The 16,179-nt window shown below is 58.9% G+C and overlaps 5 protein-coding genes across 7 annotated transcripts; 3 read left to right on the top strand and 2 right to left on the bottom strand.

Annotated features, from left to right (window-relative positions):
- Window positions 1-7: 7 nt before the first annotated feature.
- Window positions 8-2,900, top strand: Hspb6 (heat shock protein family B (small) member 6). Its single transcript, XM_027431254.2, has 4 exons — window positions 8-169; window positions 448-850; window positions 1,572-1,694; window positions 1,768-2,900. Exons 2-4 carry the CDS (start codon window positions 653-655, stop codon window positions 1,933-1,935), a joined length of 489 nt encoding a protein of 162 aa, XP_027287055.1. The 5' UTR covers window positions 8-169; window positions 448-652; the 3' UTR covers window positions 1,936-2,900.
- A 41-nt stretch (window positions 2,901-2,941) lies between these two features.
- Window positions 2,942-7,731, bottom strand: Lin37 (lin-37 DREAM MuvB core complex component). Of its 2 annotated transcripts, XM_035449363.1 has the most exons (10): window positions 7,542-7,731; window positions 5,676-5,757; window positions 5,198-5,273; window positions 4,945-4,995; window positions 4,512-4,541; window positions 4,347-4,432; window positions 4,087-4,259; window positions 3,312-3,452; window positions 3,150-3,223; window positions 2,942-3,067 (listed from the first exon to the last, which is right to left on the bottom strand). In XM_035449363.1, the coding sequence occupies exons 3-10, from the start codon at window positions 5,269-5,271 to the stop codon at window positions 2,986-2,988; spliced, it is 711 nt and encodes a 236-aa protein (XP_035305254.1). In that variant the 5' UTR covers window positions 5,272-5,273; window positions 5,676-5,757; window positions 7,542-7,731; the 3' UTR covers window positions 2,942-2,985. The 2 variants fall into 2 exon arrangements, with proteins under 2 accessions (XP_035305254.1, XP_027287053.1); XM_027431252.2 differs by lacking the exon at window positions 5,676-5,757.
- A 2,176-nt stretch (window positions 7,732-9,907) lies between these two features.
- Window positions 9,908-10,989, bottom strand: Psenen (presenilin enhancer, gamma-secretase subunit). The gene is made up of 4 exons (XM_027431255.2): window positions 10,847-10,989; window positions 10,602-10,736; window positions 10,282-10,386; window positions 9,908-10,130 (listed from the first exon to the last, which is right to left on the bottom strand). The coding sequence occupies exons 2-4, from the start codon at window positions 10,660-10,662 to the stop codon at window positions 9,991-9,993; spliced, it is 306 nt and encodes a 101-aa protein (XP_027287056.1). The 5' UTR covers window positions 10,663-10,736; window positions 10,847-10,989; the 3' UTR covers window positions 9,908-9,990.
- A 70-nt stretch (window positions 10,990-11,059) lies between these two features.
- Window positions 11,060-13,318, top strand: LOC113837364 (splicing factor U2AF 26 kDa subunit). Of its 2 annotated transcripts, none has more exons than XM_027431247.2 (8): window positions 11,060-11,192; window positions 11,329-11,416; window positions 11,712-11,778; window positions 11,934-11,983; window positions 12,061-12,159; window positions 12,390-12,507; window positions 12,629-12,724; window positions 13,024-13,318. In XM_027431247.2, the coding sequence occupies exons 1-8, from the start codon at window positions 11,149-11,151 to the stop codon at window positions 13,266-13,268; spliced, it is 807 nt and encodes a 268-aa protein (XP_027287048.1). In that variant the 5' UTR covers window positions 11,060-11,148; the 3' UTR covers window positions 13,269-13,318. The 2 variants fall into 2 exon arrangements, with proteins under 2 accessions (XP_027287048.1, XP_027287051.1); XM_027431250.2 differs by having other exon boundaries at window positions 11,061-11,192; window positions 12,390-12,523; window positions 13,024-13,218.
- Window positions 13,319-13,971: 653 nt separating this feature from the next.
- Window positions 13,972-15,747, top strand: Igflr1 (IGF like family receptor 1; the record flags this gene model as incomplete). Its single annotated transcript, XM_035449481.1, is given in 11 exon segments — window positions 13,972-14,330; window positions 14,687-14,800; window positions 14,802-14,871; window positions 15,104-15,165; window positions 15,167-15,243; window positions 15,246-15,312; window positions 15,314-15,356; window positions 15,358-15,400; window positions 15,475-15,571; window positions 15,573-15,655; window positions 15,658-15,747. Coding segments are annotated over 11 exon segments (1,089 nt in total), but the record flags the coding sequence as incomplete, so codon positions are not given.
- Window positions 15,748-16,179: the final 432 nt, after the last annotated feature.

Raw genomic sequence — 16,179 nt, 5'->3', positions numbered from 1 at the left:
GGCCTCGGCCCTCGCCAGCTCCGGGCTCCGGGCCCGAGCAGTGGCATCCAGAGGAGCTATTTGTGGCGCTGGCGCGGGCGCGCATCCCCCCCCCCCCCCGGGAGGGGGGCGGACGCGCTCGCAGTGTGGCCGCTGAGCACCCGGGGCTGAGTCACAGGCACAGGATTAGGTCCGACCCGCTGGGGTGGGGGTGGGGGGTAGGGTAGGGTCTGGCGTGGGTGCTCCCGACCCCAGGCTGGCGTGGCTGCAGCCTTGTGCGGGAATCCGCTGCGGGCTGCTGCGCCGTCCCGCGGGGCGGAGAGGGATGCAGAGGGCGGGGGCCCTTGGTGGCCCTCTCGGGGCCGCGGGGGTCCTGCCGCACCTCCTCGGCTCTGCCCCCGAGGCCTCGGCTTTGCCCTTGTGCAGATGGAAAAGGCTTCGTGACGGCGCCCCGGTGTCCTTTTCCAGGCACCCAGCGGGCGCTCAGCACCCAGCCAAAGGCATTACTGAGGTTTCTAAATAAGGCCTGCGGACGGCCGGGGCTGGCCCCGATCCCGGTGTCCCCGGGAGGCCCGCCCCGGGCGCGCTATAAACCGGAGGGCGGTGCGTGTGCCCGGGCACTGCGGAGCCGGGAGGACGGCGGCGGCGGCGGCGGAGGAGGAGGAGCAGCGGGATGGAGATCCCCGTGCCCGTGCAGCCTTCGTGGCTGCGCCGCGCTTCGGCGCCCTTGCCGGGCTTTTCCGCCCCGGGGCGCCTCTTTGACCAGCGTTTCGGCGAGGGGCTGCTGGAGGCTGAGCTGGCGTCGCTCTGCCCGGCCACCATCGCCCCCTACTATCTGCGCGCCCCCAGCGTGGCTCTGCCCGCAGCACAGGTGCCGAGCCTGGGCAGGGGGACGAGGCGACGGCTAACGGGGCTGCCTAGCGCTCGGCTGCGCCCTGGGGCGGGGCGGGGCGGGGTGGGGTGCGCGGTGTGCGGGCATGGCCGCGGGTGGTGAGCTTGGGGGACAATGTCACCCTTCCGAGTGGCCCGTTTGGAGTCCCCTGAATGTGGTGGTGTTGTGAGGCCGGGGCTGCTTTTTCTCTGAGGGGTGAGGGTCTGTCTCATAGCTGGGGGGGTGGGGAGGGCGTGGAAGGCCTGGGCCACTCTCTGGGAGTCTTGATGACTGAAGGAGGCAGGTGACCCGGGGAATCTGGGGAGGACAGTGAGTCCTAGAGGGGTTGGAATGCCGCATTTCCTGCGTGGGGTCAGGTGACCTCATCAAGTGGTCCTTGGGTACGTTAAAGCCGGGGAAGGGTACCCATAAATGCAGAGGGCACAGGGGTCCCATGCATGACCTGAGAACTCTGGAGACGACGGGGGATGGCATCTTGTTTGCTAGGCTAGTGGCGTGGAATAAGCGGTCTCGGAGTGGAGACGCAATGGCATGGGGGGGGGGTACCTAACTTGTGGAGCTCCAGAAGGTGTCTGCAAGGGGAGAGGGGAGGAAGCCAGTTGTTTGTGTGTGAGGTTGAGGTTCTGGTGACTCAGAGAGAGGCCCTGTAACCTGCGTTACAGGGGCAGGGGGTGCTGAGTCCCACGCCCTGTGTGCGCAGGTGCCCGCGGACCCTGGGTATTTTTCCGTGCTGCTGGATGTGAAGCACTTCTCACCAGAGGAGATCTCTGTCAAGGTGGTTGGCGGCCATGTGGAGGTCCACGCACGCCATGAGGAGCGCCCGGTAGGCTGCGGGCCGGGTGGGTCAGCAGGGCTGGGTAGGAGAGTGGCATGCTCAGGCCCATTTCGCTCCCCAGGATGAACATGGATACATTGCGCGAGAGTTCCACCGGCGCTACCTCCTGCCGCCTGGGGTGGACCCTGCTGCTGTGACCTCGGCACTGTCTCCTGAGGGTGTCCTATCCATCCAGGCCACACCTGCATCGGCCCAGGCCCCACTGCCATCACCACCTGCTGCCAAGTAGGGGTCCGGGCATTACAGGACCGAACCTGGGAAGCCTTTTAGGCTCCCTTTTAAAAGCCTATCTGACTCCGCTGCCCAGCCAGATGTCCCAATCGCTGTCAAGACAGTTCCTCCCAACCAAATCTAGATGTCACCCCATAGGACCTTTCCACCCAAAACCCTACCTGTGCCTTTGTAACCAAGACACCCTCCGTAAGCCTGGCTCTGCCCCCAGATTTCAGGTCCCACCCATACACCTCTCTAGAACCACACAAACACTATCACCGGCCTTGGCCTGACTGACCCGCTTTGGGCTTACACACCACTCAGGCCTCCTATTGTACTTCTGCGTTGTAGAAAACACCCTCACTGCGACTCCAGAGTACGATGTGGCTAGTACCCCTTCCACTCCAGGCCTCACCTGATTCCCCACGGTGACTCATGGGATAGCCCTCCTGACCCAGACTGCACGGGCCTTCCACATCAGAACATTCTAGCCTGGGCCACCAGACTCTAGATCCTGTCCTTGCAACCTAACATTCTGACTTCAAAACTCCAGAAGCCCAAGTTCCTGGATCCTGTTCTCATCTCCCAATCCTTGGAAGTCTATTCCCAACCAACCAGGACCCCCAAACTCAAATTGTACAGATACCCCAACTTCCCCAGATGTGCTAGGCCAATGAACCAGAACCCTCAAGTTCCTTTGTCCTGGCTCCCCATCTGCAGCCAGATATTCTAGGCAACCACCTCCACGTCAATATCTTCTAAGGTCCCAGCACTCGGGAGGCAGAGGCAGGTGGATCTCTGTGAGTTCGAGACCAGCCTGGTCTCCAGAGCGAGTGCCAGGATAGGCTCCAAAGCTACACAGAGAAACCCTGTCTCGAAAAACCAAAAACAAAATGCTGTAGGGTCAGTCACACCTTCTTCACTCCCTGTCACCTCATGCCCTTTGTGCAGTCAGTCCCCAATAAATGCGCAAGCGATTCATCAAGTGCCTTCTGTGTGGCCGGGAAGGACGGGCTGGTCAGTGTGGGTTGGGAGCAGGTTTATTGGGGTGAGGGAACTGGGACCATCACTGCCGATCATACATCTCCCGCAGGATCTTCATACTTTCTGAGTAACGAAGCTGGTTCCGATGAGAAGCCTCCTTCCACCTAGCGAGGTAAAGGAGGGTTTCGTAACTGCGGCAGAGGACACGGAGACAGGGAGCGGGGCAGGGAGACGGCGCATGCTCACCTCTGGCGTATGCGTTTCCAACGTTGCATGTTGCGGTAGATGAGTGTGGAGGGAGACGGTTCAGGCTCGGAGGGCTGTGGGGACAAAACAGCCCAGCTAGGTGGCGAGCTCCGACCTCCCAACGCCATGCCCCCAAGCTCCAGACCAGCTTGGTATACCTACTTCATCATCGGGGGTACCCTGGGTCTCAGGCTGCAGTGGGGATGGGATTCGGGATCTGCAGGCATCTCCAAGTGGTCCAGGGGCTGTGGGTGGAGGCAGCTTGTACACATCACGACTTTTGCTGTTAATGACCTCTGAACCCTAGGGAGACCAAGCCCACTGTGAGGCCCAGGAGTCAAAGCCAGGGGTTGAAAGTACACGTCATCCCTCCTACCTTTCCCAGTGACACAGACAGGCGGGGTCTGCCCAGAAACCTATACTTGGAGGAGTCACAGCAGAGGGACACATACCTTTACCAGCTAGAGGACGGTCTTCCTGTTCTAGGGACCAGGTCTTCTTGTCAGCCTTAGAACCCTTGTCTACCCTTGCCAAGCCCAGGGAATGCCATCTAGACCTGTCAGCCCAAGGTGGAGGTCAAGATGCCTGCCTTAAGTCATTGTCCAGGGGGTGTCACGTCGTATGTCAGTTCCAGGGATCCCTGTTTATCCTCTTAGGCCAGATGACTTCCAAACCCCCATGACCTTCCACCCAGCTCACAGGGTCAGCTTGCCGAGGCATCTGTCTGCACTAAAGAGCCCTGCTTAGCCCTTTAGTTCTTGGATTCCTGTTCCCTAGGGAGCTGTATCCCTCTGTCCATGATTCTCACCTAACGACACACAGCTGTGTGTCCTCCCGGACTCTATAATCATTTAGGGGCCCAGAGACTACCACTAGGGGGGAGCCTCACCACCCACTGCTCTCTGGACCCTGGGGCAGCCCCCACCACTCGTCCCACCTCCTCGTCCTCGGGCAGAGGGGGCAGTGGTGAGCTGGGCGAGCGCTCCCGCTCTCGCTCTCGCACTGAGGGGCTGTTACGCATCCAGGCACGGCAGATGGGGTACAATGGCGTGTTCTCACTGAACTGGGCCAGATCCACACTCCGGTCAAACAGCTTGATCACATATGTGTCTGGGGTGGTGGGGTGGGACACAAATGAGCACCCTGATTTAGTCCCGGGTGCCACGCCCCCCCCAGGGCCGGCCCCTGCCTACTCACTGGATCTCTGAGGACCCCCCTCTGCCAGCCCATCGTCCATCTCCCTCCTCTTCTTCCTCCGCTGGTGGGGGAAGCGGGCAGAGGGCCTGTGTGGTGAAGGTGAGTGTCAGACCCAGAGCTGGGGCCTCGGAACCTCAGAGTGGGCAGGGGCCCTGGCCACCTTACCTTTTGCCTGAGGCAGCGATGGAGCAATCCCTGCAGGGAGAGACAGGCTATCAGCAGGCTGCTCAACACCCCCACCCCAAGGCAGGGTGATGCAGTTCAGTAATAGAGCATTCACACAGTATGGGCAGAAGCCCTGGGGCTCAGCGCTGGGGATCCCATGAACACCCCCAAAGTGTTAGCCAATTACTCCATAGGTATCTCTGCCCATATAAAATGGTTGGGACTCAGAAGAGGGAAAAGTTATTAACTCTCAGGTCTTAAACCTATCAAGCCAGACGGTGGTGGCGCACGCCTTTAATCCCAGCACTAGGGAGGCAGAGGCAGGCGGATCTCTGTGAGTTCAAGACCACCCTGGTCTACAAGAGTAAGTTCCAGGACAGTCTCCAAAGCCACAGAGAAACAAAAAACAAAAACAACTATGAAAACCCCTTACTTATTGTGTGTATCTGAGGGCGTTTTCCCAGCATCTTCATCTAGACGTTCCCTGGGAACAACAAAAAGAGAAGCACTATTGGTTTGGGTTACCAAGCGCCCAGAGTTTGATGATAATGAGTAGTCTCCCCAGGGAACACTCTTCTCCCTCACTCAGCCTCTGGGCTCCCGTGCAGATTCCCACCACAACCACAGCCACAGGGTCCAAACACAGTTCCCACCCTCGTGGTGCCCCGGGCTGGACCAGACCCCACCTGTCCATGTGACTCTTGTCCAGCAGACACTGCAGAACGGCATCCAGCTGGCTCCGGGCTTTGGCCATCTCCATCTCTGAGGGCAGAGGAACAACGGAGGGTCAGTTCCATGCACACATCCCATCCCCGCGGGAGGCAATCCGAGGGCTGGTCCAGGTACATGGAAGGCAGGACAGAGCCAGCATGAAGACAGAAACGGGGCAGCTGAGCCTCAGGCAGGGGTCAGGAGCGAGGCTGCTACCACCGCTCCACCTTGTTAGCTTCTCAGCCAACACAACACCGACTTTAGGAAGCATGATCCGGATCTTTCCGCTGGGTCCTGTGCTAGCTCTCTCTCTCTCTCTAAACCTACCCTCCCCCGCTTCCCAAATCCCCACCACCAACCCACAGGCTCCTGGACGCCCCATGGAAACTCTTCCCCTTCCTGGTCACAGCCCACATGGCCTCCTGAGTGTCTACCCATGTATTCCGTCCCCACCTTGCCCCTTCCGCCCACTCGGCTCCTAGCTGCAATCTCCTCTTCTCATCCACTGGCCACAATGTGGACAAGAAGAACCTTCCTAAAAGAAAGGAAACGGGGTCTGTACTCAGCCTGGCGTTCCCAGGCTTGCCCTTGTTCTACCTCTGTATTTGTGGCAAGGCTCCTTCCACTTTGTAAAAAATACAGTTTCTCCCACTATGTAGCCCTGGGATGGCTTGAAATGTGCTCAATAGACCAAAATGTCCTTGAATTCAGGTATCTGTCTGCTTCTGCCTTCCAAGTACTGGGATTAAAGGCATCTGCCAGCACAGAGCCCGACTTTACTATTCTGCTCAAGGTTTGCTGTTGTTGGACTGTAGGAGGATTTTTGGTTTGGGTTGGGTTTTTTTGTTTTTTGGGGTTTTTTGGCATTTTGTGGTACATCTTTACCAACGGACTCCTCAGTACAAAAACCTCCCTAGACTACACATTTCCCTCAGAGGAAAAGTCAAAAGACCCAGAGATCTGCCCTCCACCCTATCACCTCTTTTCCCCATCTCTTCACTGCCACAGTCACCCCAGTCTCCACACAGTCACCCCAGTCTCCACACAGTCACCCCAGTCTCCACAGTCACCCCAGTCTCTCCACACAGTCACCCCAGTCTCCACACAGTCACCCCAGTCTCCACACAGTCACCCCAGTCTGTCCACACAGTCACCCCAGTCTGTCCACACAGTCACCCCAGTCTGTCCACACAGTCACCCCAGTCTGTCCACACAGTCACCCCAGTCTGTCCACACAGTCACCCCAGTCTGTCCACACAGTCACCCCAGTCTCCTCACAGTCACCCCAGTCTCTCCAGGCAGTCGCCCCAGTCTCCACACAGTCACCCAGTCTCCACACAGTCATCCCAGTCTCCAAACAGTCACCCAGTCTCCTCACAGTCACCCCAGTCTCCACACACAGTCACCCCAGTCTGTCCACACAGTCACCCCAGTCTGTCCACACAGTCACCCCAGTCTCCTCACAGTCACCCCAGTCTCTCCACACAGTCACCCCAGTCTCTCCACACAGTCACCCCAGTCTCCACAGTCACCCCAGTCTCCACACAGTCACCCCAGTCTCCACACACAGTCACCCCGTCTCCACACATGACTGCTGTGACACAGGGAACACCCATCAGGGTGTGGCTTCAGTGTTTCTCAGGACAGAGCCCATCGAATTGCACCTATCCCCCCATCTCGGTGTAGACGCCACTCGCGGCACTTGACCCCCGAGTCCTGAGGCCCCTTCCCGTCTGGACTGGGTGCCCCTCCTCACTGCCCTGCACCCCGCCATTCTGGGCTCCTCTCCGCACTCCCTAGGCGACTGGAGCACAGCGAGGCAGACTCACTGCCTGACTTGTGGGCCTCCCCACAACTGCCAGACACGGGGAAACCGAGGCGGAACGGGAGAAGGGCCGGGCGGGGGCGGGGGCGGGGGCGCCCGCCTTTAGTCCCAGCACTCGGGAGGCGGAGGCAGGGGGACCGCTGTGAGTTCGAGGCCAGCCTGGGCTCCAGAGCTGGCTCTAAAGGATAGGCTCTAAAGCCACACAGGGAAACCCTGTCTCGGAAAACCAAAATAAATAAATAAAAATAAATAAATAAATAAAATAACACCAAAAAAAAAAAAGAAGAAAAGGAAAAGAAGAAAAGCAAAGGGCCCGTGTTAGCGTCAAGGCCCCTCCCTCCTAGCCCCGGCCGGGGGCTCCGGGGGCGCCGGGGGCTCCGGGGGTTCGGGACCCGCTGCGGGACGGATGCTCGCTGCGGGACGGATGCTCGCTGCGGGACGGATGCTCGCTGCGAGCCAGCGAGCGAGCAGAGGGCGGCGCCCCCGGTCCTCACCTGACTTCTCCACCTTGACCTTTACCGGGAACATGGCTTGGGTCCGGGTCACAGCAGCGCAGGGGCAGGACTCCCGAGCCGCGGCGGGGGCGGGCGGCAAAGGTCAAAGGTGAGTCTGGGCACCGCTGCCCCTCGGGCCTGGGCACCGTCCCTCTGTCCGGCCGCCGCCGCTGCCCCGCTTCCCCTTCCGTACGCGCCGCCCACCCCCACCCCCGCCCGCGGCGGCTGCTTTCTCCCATTAGTCCGCGCCAACGTCCATCTTACTCCCCGGCCAATTGACAGCCGGCGCTATTGGCTCTCCCGCCTCAAGTTCCGCCTTCGCGGGGCCCTGTTTCCGGAAACAAACCAACGACAACCCCGGCAACTGGGGGTGGGGGTGGGGGAGTGGTTGTGGTGTGATTCAAACTTCCGAGGCCCCGCCAGGCGGTAACTCCGCCTGCGCCGCGCGGGGCTTCTCGGGATTTGTAGTTTTATGGTTTGGTGCCGTCGCTATGTCCATTTACAGCTTCGCCCCGACTGCCGTAGACCGTTGTCACCCAGACCCGTAAGAGGAAGCCCAATCTGGAACCGGGCCGAGGCCTTTCTTACAGAGAGCTCTCTAGGTTCTCAATTACCTGGAGCTGCTGTCTTTCTGAGCAAGATCGCTCTAAGGATCAAGAGCGCTGGGCATTCATCCAGATAGTGGGGACACTGCGGTGAACAAAACGGGAAATGTTGCCTTGCCCGGATGTGACTTAGCTTGTGGAGAATGGAAGACCGTCAATAAATAAGCCAAAAATTGTAAGTGAAATGTAACAGGGACAAAAAAACGTGCCCTAAAACAGTGATAGGGACCGTAAGGTAGGAACTGAGGTTTATCATATTATTTATTTACTGCCTCCCACTCTGGCTCAGGCTCGCCTGACACTGTATGTGACCCAGGCTGGCTTTGAACAATGCCATACCCTGCCGGGTGGGTTGCTTGTTACTTCTTAGGGGTTGGGGATGGGAAGGGGCACACGTGCGATGATGGCACACCTGTAGCGGTCACAGGTCCACTTCCAAGATTTGGGGATCAAACTCAGGCCAGGAATGGCAGCAAGAGCCCCTACCCACTGAATCATCTCGGGAGACCTTCTGCTAAAATTGTAGTTGGTTGTTTCGGGACAGGGTATCAACATACAGGCCTGCCTGGCTGGGAATTCACAGAAATCCCCATGCCACTGCTTCCCAAGCGCTGGGATTATAGGCACGAGCCATCAAAATCATGAAATTTTAAATATGAAGACCAAGGGGCCAGAGACATGGCTCACTGGTTAAGCTCAGTGGTCAAGGGCACCCAGGTTTGATTCCCAGCACCTACAGATGGTGACTCACAACCATCTAACTGCAGTTCCAGAGAGTAAGATACCCTCTTCTGGCTTCTACAGGCAGCTGCATTAAAGCACGCACACGCACATACACACTTAGAAGTAAAGAAAGAATAAAAAAAAGGAAAGTCAGGGAAGCTTTTTCTAAGAACGTTCTAAGATATTTCTCTTGCTGAAGACACCTCCAGAGTCTTGGCTCAGTTGAGTTCTTCCTTGACAGACAATACTAAGACACCGAACAAGTCAAGTGTCTTCTTTCGTTTGTCCTGCTGGGAATTGAACCTAGCATCTTCTCAAACTGAGCAAGTTCACTACCAGCAAATTACATCGCAGTTAAGAACGTGGAGTTTTAGGTTGTTGTTGTCCCCACCCCATCACCAGACAGGGTCTCTCTGTGTTAACAGTCTTGGCTGGAACTCGCTCTGTAGACCAAGCTGACCCCAAACTCACAGAGGCTCCTCTGCCTCTGCCTCCCCAGTGTTGGGATTAAACACTCTAGCCACAACTGCCCAGCTGAGAAAGTCCTTATTTTTAAAATCACAGCTACCAGTACAGGATAGCAGCCCCTAGAAGTGGCGGCACCATTCATTTCTTCTTCATCTGTTAGACAGGGTTCCCAAGAAGGAGAGTCCTTATTTCAGAAGGGTCTGAGTGGGAGTCGGTGAGATGAAAATTCACACAATGTGCTGGGCGGTGGCGGTGCACACCTTTAGTTCCAGCACTGGGGAGGCAGAGGCAGGCGGATCTCTGTGAGTTCGAGACCAGCCTGGTCTACAGAGTGACTTCTAGGACAGCCTCCATAGCCACTGAGAAACCCTGTCTCAAAAAACAAAAACAAAATTCACCCGACGTGTGAAGCACTAAGCCTAGCACATAACACATTCAGTAAGTGTTTTTGAATACTGGCAATCATTTTATGCTTCTACCTCCAAAAGAACCCAAGAAGTCAATATTTAAAGTTAGGCTCATTTATTGGGGCAGATGGGAAATGGGGGACAGACAGTCTTCAGGGTTTGAGAGAGAGAGAAAAAAAAAAAAAAAAACTTAAGAGCAGAGAAGCGCATCCCGGGAGAAAGAACGCAGAGCAGCCTGTGAAGCTGTCAGGGAGTGCCCAGGGGAATGGTGAATGAGAGGTAGTCCCCAAGAGCGCCCCAACGGGGCCGGTAGATCTGAAAGATGGTGATCCAGGTGGTGAGGACAACTACCCAGAAGAAGAAGCCCACGGCTGAGCGCCAAACATCTGTAATGAGGGACACGCGTCGGGAGAGTTGGCCCCCGCCCGGCCCGGCCCGGCCGCCTCCACCAACCTTCCAGCCACCACCACCCCACCCCCCCGGCCTGTTTTTCGGGTTATTTTTTGTGTGTGTGTGTGCTGTTGCCCTCGAACTCACAGCCTTTGATTTGGCTCTGCTCTGTGTAGGCTGGGGCGAGGAAGGCCTCTCTGAAGAACCAGAAAATGTTGACCAACCAAAGAAAAGGCAGGAACGCAAATCCACCTGGGGGGGGGGATAAAACAAAACAAAACAAAAACATCCGCGCTTGGCCAAACCGTGCCGATCCCCACCTTGGAAGGTTCAGTTGGAGATGTCCGCTGCCAGGCTTGGGGGGCCGGGCCGTGGCTCTCGTCTGGGGGCCCAGGGGTCCGTCCTCCCCGAGGACCCGGGAATCGAGGTCCCCTGCAGCGCCCGGAGCCCCGGGGGCTCGGCCTCACCCAGATAGTACTTCCGGCACAGGTTCAGCTTCTCCTCGTTGGACACCCGCTCCAAGTTCATCGCTGCGCGGGAGCCCGGCGGTCCCCGGGGTCTGCAGCCCGGGACCCGGAGGACAGGCAGGCGCAGCCGCGCCCCTGTGGGGACAGATCACATCCAGGAGGCTTGGCCGGGGCCAGGCGAGCCAGGCGAGCGAGCCCCTTCGTTCCCCCTGCAGCTGGGGCGGGCGAGCCGACTCCCAACTCACCAGTGGCGTCCTTTTACCCCTTCCCCCGGGGTCGCCTGCCGTTTGTGACCACGGACGTCTGCGGGAGACGCGGGAGACGCAGTTTTCGCTGGAGTTTGTAGCCTTTTTTTTTTTTTTTATCCCCAATTTCCTCCTGGAGGCTGCGTCGTACGCATGCGCCGCCGGGGGTGGGGTTGGGGGGGCGAGCCGGCCTCGGCGACGCGTGCGCAGTGGCGCCGCGGGCGGGGGCGGACTACACTTCCCAACGCTCCCGAGCAGCGGAAGTGACGCAGGAGCAGGCGCGTTGGAGCGTCCGGGTAAAAATGGCTGAATATTTAGCTTCGATATTCGGGACTGAGAAGGACAAGTGAGAGCGGTGAAGGGGAGTGGCCTCGCCGGGAGCCGGGGCGCCGGGGCCGCCGCGGGGCCGGGCGGGGCCGGGCGGGGCTCGCGGGGTGCGGCCGGCCCCCCCCGGCTCACCTGTGTCTTTGCACCTCTTCCAGGGTTAACTGCTCTTTTTACTTTAAGATTGGGGCCTGCCGGCACGGGGACCGGTGCTCCCGACTGCACAACAAACCGACTTTCAGCCAGGTGAGCCCCGGCCCGCCCGCCCGCCCGCCGGCCTCCCGGCCTCCCCGCGCTGCCCCCGCCGCCCATCATCCCCGCGGGCCCGCCCCTTCCGGAGTCCCGCAGCCAATCCCGACCCTCTTCGCCCGCTGACCTGGGCCCCGGGCTCGCCCGCCGGGACGGGCCACGCCCCCTCCCTCCCGCCACGCCCCCCCCGTGCGCGCCCCCCGCGGCCCGGGCTGCGAGCTCCGGGGGTTCGCGTCCCGGCTCCCCAGCGCCGCGCTCACGCCCACTCGCGGCTGCCTTTCCTCCCGCGCAGACCATCGTGCTGCTCAACTTGTACCGCAATCCGCAGAACACAGCGCAGACCGCCGACGGATCGCACTGTGAGTCCGAGAGAGCGGGTCAGGGGCTGGGCACACAGCCACCCCACCCCTACCCCATCCCCACCGCGCCCCCCACCCCCACCCCACCCCCCCCCGGAGTCTCCGCGCCCTCGTTTCACCACCACCACCACCACCCCCCCCCCCCCCGCCCCCAGGTCACGTGAGCGACGTGGAGGTGCAGGAACACTATGATAACTTCTTTGAGGTGAGAGGTGCCGGGGTGGCTGGGCTCCCTGTGAGGCCGCCGGGCCTCCCGCTGAGCCCCGGGCCCGTCCTCCGCAGGAGGTGTTCACGGAGCTGCAGGAGAAGTACGGAGAGATTGAGGAGATGAATGTGTGTGACAACCTTGGGGACCACCTCGTGGGCAATGTCTATGTTAAGGTGCCCGCTGCCCTGCCCACCCCACCCCTCCCCTCCTACCCACCCGACCCCACCCCACCCCACCCCAGCCCTGCTCAGTGGAACCCTGCCAGTCAGCGCCCGATGCCACCAGGGAAACGTCACAACCCGAGGAGCACCGCCAAGTCGAGACCGGCCTCAGAGCTGACCCAGTCAGTCCCCCTGCGGGTCCCCAGCTCCACCAGCCCACCGTCACCCCACTTTCCCCTCAGTTCCGCCGGGAGGAGGATGCAGAGCGGGCTGTGGCCGAACTCAATAACCGCTGGTTCAACGGGCAGGCCGTGCACGCCGAGCTGTCGCCTGTCACCGACTTCCGGGAGTCGTGCTGCCGTCAGTATGAGATGGGGTACGGGCAGTGGAAAAGGGCTGGGCATCGGAGCCCCCGGTGTTTGAGTGTTTTGGTAGGGGGCTTTGTCAGTAATAATGGCCTCTTCTGTCGGTCCGTCCTTAGGGAATGTACCCGAGGCGGCTTCTGCAACTTCATGCACCTACGCCCCATCTCCCGGAACCTGCGCCGGCAGCTCTACGGGCGGGGCCCCAGGCATAGGTACCTCGGGTCCAGCTTGCCAAGTTCTCCTCTACCCCGAGATGCCCCTTGGTTCTGATTTCGTGGGCATGGCGTTCCAGGGCGTTTGAGCCCTTCCTGCAGAAGAGTACCTTAGTCTCAGTGCCCAAAGCCGCCTGAACCCCAAGCCCAAGACCAGCCTGAAACCCACCCCGGGGTACCAATCCCGAAATGATGTTGACAGCCACCCTGTCCCTGAGCGACGGGCCTGGAGAAGTCTTCACACCACTGCTAACGGCTCCTGTTTCCATCTCTGTCCACTCCTCTTCCCCACTTCCCAGGTCACCCCCAAGATCCCATACAGGCCACCGTCCCCGGGAAAGGAACCGACGCCGTTCCCCAGACCACCGGCATGGTCGCTTCTGAGACTGGTGCTCTTGGTCATCACCCACGGGCAGGGATGCTCCTGCTCAGGACCCCCTTCCCAGAGCCCCCTTCCCAGAGCCCCCTTCCCAGAGCCCCCTTCCCAGAGCCCCCTTCCCGTCCCAGCTCCATCGTCTCCAGGGTTCAGAACTTCATGATATAATCTGTTCAACAGAAGAACTTCCTCCTCCCTTCCCCCCCCCCAATAAAGCTTAGGAAGTTTGTCTAACTGAGGTCTGTGGTTTCCTTCCACCCCCACCCTGAGCTCAGTAGAGCACCTTGGAACCAGCTCAGACAGGAGGCTTGGGGTCTGGGTCCGCACCGGTAAGTCGGGACTGCTTTTGTACCCAGTCCTTAGATTGTCCATCCTAGGTGCCTTGCTGGGAGAGCTGCCTGTTTGTGGTGGCTTGGGAGATTCCTAACAGGTTGGGATTAGGAAAGGAGCCCGAGAGAGGTGGCTCTGGACTGGTGACTCGGCCTGGACATCGAAGCCCACCACAGCCCACCACTGGCGAAGGCGCCAGTACCTAACCCTTACAAAGCTCTGGGCACGGTGGTGTTTGCTGGGTTTGTGGTTTAATTGGCTTTTGAAGCAGGGTCTCACTGTAACTCTGGCTGGCCTGAAACACTATGTAGAGACCATGCTGGTCCTCCTGCCTTTCCCTCCCAAGTGCTGGGATTAAAGGTGTGCACACCACATCTGACTACTGTGATGTTTTTAGACTCATCACACACACACACACACACACACACACACACACACACACACACACACACACAGGTGTGCTGCTTTCGCCTAGTGAGACAAGTTCTGTTACCCCATCCTAGAGATGAAAATGACAAGGCAGGTGTGTGGGGTCAGATAATCTGACAACCCACATCAAGTTCTTCTTAGGCCCTGTGGGCCTGGACTTGGGGAGCGGGCACACCAGCTCCCAGGGAGGCCCTGGGATTCTCCATACCCACATGCACCACTTCCTGGATTTCCTGGCAAGTGCTGCAGAAGTGTGGGTGGAAGTCCTGTGGTCACAGCCCTCAGGTGGCAGGCTCTGCTGAGATGGGGCCCAGATGTCTTTTTCTGGACAGCCCCAGTGCTGCTTCCGACTCGGGGGCTGCTTCTCGGGAAGTCTCTCGGTTCTGTGGCCGGCCACCTCGAGTACTGGAACCTGACAATAGGTGCTGGCTGCAGCAGCCGCCTGCAGCACTTTGGGCCTCCTGCCTGTCCTGCTGAGCACTAGAAGGTGCAGAGATAAGAGGAGCTAGGAAGTGGCAAGGTCCTTGCTGGGCCTGGCAGTGGGGCTTGTTTGCGGAGCAGGGGTGCTGGGTCTTACGTAAGGAAACCTGGACTAAGCCCGTGCAGAAAGGGTAAGTTAGGATGAGAGTCAAAGAGCCAATTTTACCTGGGAGTGGTGGGGCGCAGAGAGAAAAGGACTTAGGTGGATTTTACAAGTGTGGTCCTTGCTTGGTAGAGTGGGCGGGGCAAGGGGCGGGGCCGTGTGGATTTAAAGAGGAATGGTCTCCTACTAGCATTGGAGGGAAGGTCTGTGCTGAAATGTACCTCTGAAGCCCGTGTCTCCTACTAGACTACGAGTTCACGCCAAACTGGGGACTCGGTGACTTTGGCGATACCACAGCACATCCTTTCAAGAAGTGTTCTTCTGGGTATTGCAACCCCAGTGGCACAGAGCTGTGGAGCCTCTAACAGCGGAGCCACAAGTCCAGCACCCATGGAGAGCCATGGTGGAACCCAGAAGCAGTGTTGAAAGGTGCTTGACGCCTGGGCTCTGGGCCAGGGCTTGCCGGAGGTGATGGGAGCTGTTGCAGGCTCCATAGGCAAAGCTTGGGTCAGTGGGGGAGCCTCTCTGAAGGGGATGGAGGGGGGCACAGCAGAATCCCCAAGTGGAGGGCCTTAAGGGGATGGGTAAGGTGTCGTGCTCCATTTAAGGACCTAAGGGTGGGGGACTTGGGCGCTCATCCCACTCTCAAACCTCTCCTCAGAAGCCCATCCCTCCCAGGGATGTCTGTCCTTTGAGAGTGGAAGAAGCAACCAAGAATAGAAGCAACCAAGAATAAGGTCTCCAGGCCAGGCTTTGCCCTGCCCTCAGAGCTGCCCCTGCTCCTCATCTTGGCAGTGGTCTTGTTCTCTTCAAGAGAAAAGCCCATGCCCATCCCTGTCCCAGCTTGCCTTTTGGAGACCACAGCACCTCCAACACACTGGCCCTCTCCCGGCACCCTGGAAGGACTGGATAGCTAGGAACACTGGGCAGACACCTCTGCCGCAGCCCTCAAGCTGAGGTTAGTAGGGACAGCCCTGCCAGGAGGGAAGGTGGCCTCCAAACCCTCCCCTTCACTCCTCCCTGGTTTTCCAGAACTTGAGGGCCTGGCTTCACAGCCCCCGTCTTGCCTCCTGGATGAGCTGAAAGTTCTGGAGGAACTGATTTTGCTGCTGTACTCTGAGCTTGGGCCTGGCAGGACACCTGGCTGCAAGATACGGGGTGCCTGCCACTTGGTCTACCTTTGCCTCCTCACTGAGAGCCCCGATTGAGATGGTGGGGGACAGCTTGGCACACACCTGGCCCAGCTAGGGAGGGCGGATGCCCAGCAGGTGCTACCCAAGCTTGGCTAAGTCAGGGTTTGCTGGGGCTTACTACTCCATCAATAAAATTTCCCTAGAAGCCAATGGCTGCTGTCCTCATTAAAGGGGTCTTCTTGAATATAATCCTGATGGAGTCCCAAGCCAACAGCCATCCTTTTTTCCTATGGAAGGTCCGTTCCAGTATGAACAGGACCGTATTACCCAGCCACTCAACTTGTGCAAGAAGGTGGAAACTAGCACACTCGCTGACGTCTCCACAGACCCCGATTTTGAGGCTGCAGCCCACACAGTCCAAGCTGGCCTTGAACCCCACATGACTTTGGATTCCTAGAATCTAGGACCTAGACCCTCTTGCTTTTACTTACCAAGTGCACATCTCTTTGCCAGTTGATATGGTACTGTGTGGCTCTCATACATGATATGCAAGCATCAACAAAGCTGTATTTCTAGCCTTGCCCCTCTAATCTGGACTGGTGGC

This window comes from Cricetulus griseus, chromosome 9, assembly GCF_003668045.3.
Source record: "Cricetulus griseus strain 17A/GY chromosome 9, alternate assembly CriGri-PICRH-1.0, whole genome shotgun sequence".
Taxonomy (NCBI): domain Eukaryota; kingdom Metazoa; phylum Chordata; class Mammalia; order Rodentia; family Cricetidae; genus Cricetulus; species Cricetulus griseus.
This window is presented reverse-complemented; position numbering and strand designations above follow the sequence as displayed.